Here is a 6,244-nt window from a genome sequence, read left to right on the forward strand (position 1 = left end):
CCCCTGCCGTTGCCCTGTGTCTCTCCTGCTGTGACCGTCACACTCCTGCCCCCTCCTCACCCCAGGCTGCAGTTCTTCGTGGTGCTCACCAGCCAGCGAGAGCTCTTCCCCCGACTCACGGCTGACATGCGCCGGTTCCGGAAGCCGCCCAGACTGCCCCCTGAGCCAGAGGCCCCTGGGAGCTCAACTGGTAGCCCTGGGGAGGCCTCAGGGGTTGGTCTGGCCCCTGGACCAGCTCCCCTCTTCCCCCCACTGGCTGCAGAGGTGGGCGTGGCACGGGCACGGCTGGCTCAGCTAGTACGGCTGGCTGGAGGGCACTGCCGTCGGGACACCCTTTGGAAGCGCCTCTTCTTGCTGGAACCACCAGGACCTGATCGGCTGCGACTAGGGGGCCGCCTGGCCCTGGCCGAGCTGGAGGAGCTCCTAGAAGCAGTCCATGCCAAATCCATTGGTGACATCGACCCCCAGCTGGTAAGCAGCTGTGGGTTCCAGAAGAGGCTGGGACGGATGCTAGGAATTCCACCGGCAGCCAGGGTAAAGGTCACAAGAGTCTCTGAGGTGGTTCTGGAATAGCAGATCCATGTCTGTGGACCTTCCCCTAGGACTGCTTCCTGTCTATGACAGTCTCCTGGTACCAGAGCCTGATCAAGGTTCTCCTAAGCCGCTTTCCCCAGAGCTGTCGCCACTTCCAGAGCCCAGACTTGGGAACTCAGTACCTGGTAAGTCTCCTTGAAGTTCCTCTGAAAGGCGAGACACAGCATAAATCCTCCTCAGAGAGATGACAGGCTCCCCCTCAAAGAACCCCAGTCTGACTAAACAGGGAGCTGAGATGGAGTGACTACACCGGTCAAACCCTTCAAGGACCAGGCCACGGCCTGTGATTCACTGAGAATAATCCAGAGCGGTGCCCTCAGGGCTCACAAAAACACAAACCTTCCCTATCGATCCTGAGGGCCAAGCTCTGGAACCTTGTGAGTGGTTGGTCTTGGGGGTCCCAGTCCCTGAAAAGACTTCCTGGGCTTTCAAGCCTTTTTACCAAAGTGTGGTTGTGACAGCAGCAGCGTCAGCACCAGCTGGGAGCTGGCCGAAGTGCAGACTCTCAGGCCTCACCCCAGACCTGCTGGCTCAGAACCTGCCTTTCAGCCAGATCCGCAGGTGATTGGTGTGCACAGTAGAGGCTGACAGGTTGCTGGGAAGGGCAAGTAGAAAGGAGAGCTATGGCAGTGCGCACAGGCCTGAGGATTGAGAGCCTAAAGGATGGGCCCAACAAGAGCAGTGATTCAGGAGAGGAGACGTTCGAGAGATTTCAAAAGAAAAAGTACTTGGTCCATGGTGAGGGGTCCTGCAACATAGTGCTTGTGGGGAAGCCTAGTTTCAAGGTGCCATGAAGCATCACCCGGAGAAGCCAGGGTTAGAGTAAGGCTGCAGTAGTGCAGGTGGGTGTGAGCAGATGGGGGTGCTTCTGTGGGCGGCAGGAACGCTGAAGCAGGAGTGGGTTTGGGGGAGAGGTGATGAGTCTGAGGCCCAGGAGGACCTTCCAGGACCATGGTCTAGAAGGTATACGGGCATCGGGGATTGGACCTCTGGAGAGAGATGTAGGCAGCACATATATGAACAGGTGGTCACTGAAGCCCAGGCACAGAAGAAACTGCCCAGGGAGAGATCACAAAGCTGAGCACCAGGGACAGACATCAGAGAGGCCAGAGATACAAAACCCAGGCGGCAAGGAGGAAGCATGTCAACGGGAGAGAACCCTCCTTTGTTGATGGGCTTCAGTGTGTCAGCTTGTGCAGAGCCTTCCAATCAAGTACCACCCCTCATTCTGATGAGGCGGGACAGGCTGACCGGAAGCCAGTGAGGATGAGGACCGAGGTTGGATTTGGAGGGCGTCCTGGGTGACCGTACACTGCAGGTGGGCTCAGGTGTGGTGATGGACGCAGGCCTTCCTTAGACTGGCCCCCCTTCCAGGATGCCTCACTCCCCAACTCATTTTGTCTTTTGCTGTAGGTTGTGCTGAATCAGAAGTTCACTGACTGTTTTGTACTCGTGTTTCTGGATTCCCACTTGGGAAAGACGGTGAGAATGGGAGGGGGCGGTTGAGGGGCTTCGTGCCAGCCTAGTGGGAGGTTGTACCCTAGGTGCTCCATCCCAGAGCCTGCTGAGGCTGGAGACTCCTGCCCCCTGGGCTCAGCCTGCCCTTCTCTCACCCCTGCTACCCACCCCACCCCCCGCCCTCTGTTCCCCACAGTCTCTGACAGTGGTTTTCCGAGAGCCCTTCCCGGTACAGCCCCAGGACAGCGAGAGCCCCCCTGCCCAGCTGGTCTCCACCTACCACCACCTGGAGTCTGTCATCAACACGGCCTGCTTCACCCTCTGGACCCGCCTGCTTTGAGGGATGGGCCGCTGAGTGGCCTCGAATTCTGGCTCTGTAGGATTGCCCGCTCGCAGCAGGACTGACCAGCCCTTCCGGGCCCCCTGGCAAGACTGGACACTGAGGGGCACCAGAGGTTGTGTGAATGTGTCTTGGGGACCTAGTAGCAGGAGCTGCCCCCACTAAACACTCACTGCCACTGACCAGCCCAGGGCTCCAGAGGGTATGATCACCTCCCCGAGGTGCCCATGTCCTCTCAGGTCCCTGGGCCCTTCCAGAAGGAGACTCCTCCCTCCTGCTCACTTGGTGGAGTCTGGGAATTCTTTACATCAGGTGACAAGTAGAGCCCTTAGAGCTCCTCTGCCTGAATCCTGCCTCCAAGTCCTGGATTGCTGTCAGCCACCCGCCTTCCACCCCCCATCTTGAGCCCTCTGGTCTTCACTTCCCCCCAGGGACATCATTGCTGGGCAATTGCCATTGAGATAAGACACCTCGGTTCCAATCCACACTCTGCCTTTGAAGCATCTGTGACCAAGGGCAAGTCTCTTTGCTCTCGGACCCTCGGTTTCTCATCTGTACTTGAGGAGATGCGCTCAAAACCTCTCCCATCTCCACAGCAACACTGGCACGGACTGGAGGACTTGAACATGAGCTGTATGTCCCTTCTCTGCAGGAAGGAAACGACCCAAAGAAACTGAAAAGTTAGACACTGTGTGTCCCTTCCCCTCCAATAACATACACACATGGAAACATTCAGCAGGCTGTCTTTAATTCAGAGGAGACTCAGGATGTGCAGCTCACCGCCCCAGAGGTGTGTGGCTAGAGTGCAGGACCTCACCGGCCAGCCTGTGGACGGCCCCGCTTATCCCAGTACGAATGCAGCCAACTCAAGCCCTCTACCGTGTCTCCTGAAGGGAGAGAGGGACATGAGGCATATCAACCCACGAGGAGGAAGACAGCCCCTGCCCGACACCTGTCCCTCCAGAGCCCCTCCCCCAGGGCCAGGCCTGGAGCTCAGCCCACTCTCACCTTGAGGCTGGTACTCGCAGCCCACAAAGCCTGTGTAGCCTTCATCTTCCAGCAGTTGGAACAGATAGGGGAAGTTCAGCTCTCCGGGGCTGCTGGGTTCCCCCCGGCCTGGGGCCTGTGCCACCTGCACGTGCCCTGGGGACAGACATGGGCAGATGGGGGTGGGGGGGGTGGGAAGAGTGGGAGGACAGAGGAAGCAGCACAGGAGACTAAGAAGAAGCCAAGAAAGGGGCCCTCACCAACGATGGGCAGGAACTCCCGGATGTTCCCTGTCAGGTTCCCGTCCATGATCTGCCAGTGGAATATGTCCTGGGGCAGAGATTCCCACAGTCACAGACCCTACAGGCCACACCATTCTCCCTGTATTTGGAGAACACGGGGCCCCTGAGAACCACTCCCTCTCTCCCACTTACCATCTGTAACTGGAGGTTGGGTCTTCCAACTTTCCGTAGGATGGCTGCCGCTGGGAGAGAAACCAGGGAGGGGGCTGTGAGACTCAAGGAGGGCGCAAGAATCAAGGGAAAGGAGGAGGCATGTCCTACCCTGCTGGGGGTCCTACCCTGCTGGGGCGTGTCCAGGAAGTACCGGGGGTCCGTGATGCGGGTGTTGATGGGCTCCAGCAGTCCCACGAGGTTCTCCTAACACCAGGCCGGATGTGTGAGTAGAGGTCTCCCCGAGGTCTGCCCCACCTCAGTCAATCACCGGCCAAGCCCCTCACCAGTCCCTCTGGCCTGGACCAGGGCCCAGCCTTGTGCCTCACTGCTCTCCCTGCTGTGCATCCCCTCCACACACACAGACATTCGTGAAGTATGTGTGTCTGTATGTGTTTTCACTGTCTCACCTGAGCCAAAACCCCAGCTGCGTGCCTGAGGTTCTCCAGAAAAACTGTCTCCATTTCACCCCTGACTGCTGCTCCATCAGCCCCCTGGGGCACTCGGCCAGCCATCAGGTGAATCCTGGGAGGAAAATGGGCCTATATCCTCCAAGCGGGAGCCTTCACTCTCTCACTCCCTGGGTGCACCTCTTCCAGCTGCCCTACGAACATGCTAGCCTCCCATCTCCCCAGGTCTCCGGTCAGGACCACCTGGCCGTGATGCTCAGGCCTCCCAGCGCCCTCACACTCCCGTGTCAGCCTAAGACCAAGCCCTTTCCCAGATTCCTTCTGAGGGTCCACCCATCATCCTGCCTCAGAGACTTCACGTAGCCCCTCCTGTACTTCCAAACTATCCTTTTCCATGGCCCTTCTCAAGCCTATAAACATGCTTAAGTTTCACCTTTAAAAAATTACTTCCACCTTACCCTTCTCAGGAATTCCCCGTTGCTTGTCTCTCCTCCTTGCATCTGTTTCTTAGCTTCTTCCCATCTGTTTTCTGCACACACACCCCTCCCCCACCCATAGTAACCCCTTCTTCCCAGTACCCTCTCAACCTGGTTGCCCTGTGCAGGGCTTGACATTTATCTAATCAGTCCCACTTTGAGTCCCCCACCTCCTCACTTCACCGCCTGATCTTTCAGCCACCTCCAAAGCAGACAGGCTACACCTCCAGCCTCATAAACTGCGGAACACACCAAGCCCCTCTTGCCTTTGGCCACTACATCCTTGTCTGGAATGCTTCTTACATCAAGCAAGTGCCCACTGGAGACTCACCACTACCTGTAAGAAGCTTTCTCTGATCCCAGACGAGTTAGTGCCTGCCTGCTCCCACAGCCTTGAACTGACCTGTCCTCAAATGGATCACTCCGTTTGTTTACTGTGCCATCTCCCAGGTCAGACTGAGCTCCCAGCATGGGATCCCAGCATGAGTTGGGCAAGAAAGAGTTGCAAACTGAGTGACACACAGAAGATGAAATACAAAAGGCAATTTACAAAGGACCACGACTGAAGGGGCGGCGAAGGGCCACTGGGCTCAGACCCCCGAGCCTCTCAAGGCCCGGCGGCCTGTCCTCTCGTGGGTCAGGGGGTCTGGGGGTTGGAGAGGGAAGAAGGATACCTGGGACAGCCCAGGGCCTTGGCGTACAGCACAGCCTGTTCCAGCCCCTCTCGGAAGGCCGCCTGCCTCCCGGGAACGGCCCCCAGCCCCATCTCCCCCTTCTCTCGGTCTCCTGCGGAGAGAATGGGCCTCAGTGCCCGCCTCGGGCCCCCGCCCCGCCCCAGCCCGGGCCCCCACAGCGCACCCGGGGGCGTGTTGATCAACACGAGCTGCAGCCCCGCTTCCCGCGCCGCGCGCGCTAGCGCCTCCGGCGGCTCCCCGTACGGCCAGCCGACCTCGGCCGCCTCGAAACCCGAACTGCCCGCGGCCAGGAGCCGCGCGGGGAGGCCGGGAAGTTCCGGGAACAGCCACGACACGTTGGCGGAGAAGCGCAGCGGAGCCATGGTCAGCCGGGAGCGCGCGCGGGGCAGAGTCCCCACGGTCGGAAGGCGGCAGCCGCGGGCGGGGCCGGGGAGGGGCCTGAGGTCCTGCGCGGGGCGGCGGGGCGGGGAGGGAGGGGGCGGGGCGGGGTGAGGCGGCGGCCTTGGGCGGCCCGGCCGGGAGGGGGCGCGCTGGCGCCGCGAGCTGGGTGCCGGCCCTCTCCGGCTGGGAAAGCAGTGCGTCGTAAAAACCCCGGACGCGCCAGAAAAGCGTTCTTTTCCGGACTTGAGAGGGCGGCGCGGAGAAGGGGCGCGGGCGCAGTTAGCGTGACGGAACGGGGACGCTAACAAACGCTTTGTGTTTTCCTTCATGATGACGAGAGTATCTGTTCATTTTAGATCATCGAAAGCCGTCTGCTGCACCACTCAGCCGTTAACGTTCCCGTTCTGAGCAAAAACTAAGCACGTGCAGTCTTTTCTTAGAAAACCCTGAT

The 6,244-nt window shown here is 59.4% G+C and overlaps 2 protein-coding genes across 10 annotated transcripts in view; one reads left to right on the top strand and one right to left on the bottom strand.

The window, feature by feature from the left end:
- Positions 1-3,130, top strand: part of SZT2 (SZT2 subunit of KICSTOR complex) — a 48,475-nt gene extending 45,345 nt beyond the window's left edge. For 8 of the 9 annotated variants that reach the window (XM_057707938.1, XM_057707960.1, XM_057707947.1 and 5 more), the window contains 4 exons: positions 66-471; positions 603-719; positions 2,008-2,076; positions 2,249-3,130. In XM_057707938.1, the coding sequence (XP_057563921.1) occupies positions 66-471; positions 603-719; positions 2,008-2,076; positions 2,249-2,392 (736 nt within the window). In that variant the 3' untranslated portion in view covers positions 2,393-3,130. Of the gene's footprint in view, positions 1-65; positions 472-602; positions 720-1,618; positions 1,913-2,007; positions 2,077-2,248 lie in introns of all 9 variants that reach the window. The other variant, XR_009049088.1, reaches the window with a different exon arrangement.
- On the bottom strand, positions 3,125-5,774 carry HYI (hydroxypyruvate isomerase (putative)). The gene is made up of 8 exons (XM_057708013.1): positions 5,576-5,774; positions 5,392-5,503; positions 4,242-4,356; positions 3,960-4,038; positions 3,814-3,863; positions 3,640-3,709; positions 3,401-3,535; positions 3,125-3,279 (listed from the first exon to the last, which is right to left on the bottom strand). Exons 1-8 carry the CDS (start codon positions 5,772-5,774, stop codon positions 3,206-3,208), a joined length of 834 nt encoding a protein of 277 aa, XP_057563996.1. The 3' UTR covers positions 3,125-3,205.
- Between the last annotated feature and the right edge of the window lie 470 nt (positions 5,775-6,244).

This window comes from Hippopotamus amphibius, chromosome 1, assembly GCF_030028045.1.
Source record: "Hippopotamus amphibius kiboko isolate mHipAmp2 chromosome 1, mHipAmp2.hap2, whole genome shotgun sequence".
Lineage (NCBI taxonomy): Eukaryota > Metazoa > Chordata > Mammalia > Artiodactyla > Hippopotamidae > Hippopotamus > Hippopotamus amphibius.

Excerpts from the sequence above, each read along its gene's own strand:
- HYI (XM_057708013.1), bottom strand. The coding sequence starts at position 5,774 with ATGGCTCCGCTGCGCTTCTCCGCCAACGTGTCGTGGCTGTTCCCGGAA. Across the intron at positions 4,357-5,391 it reads AAGGCCCTGGGCTGTCCCAG|GATTCACCTGATGGCTGGCC; the intron begins GTATCCTTCTTC and ends TTTTCCTCCCAG. Across the intron at positions 3,536-3,639 it reads GGAGTTCCTGCCCATCGTTG|GGCACGTGCAGGTGGCACAG; the intron begins GTGAGGGCCCCT and ends GTCTGTCCCCAG.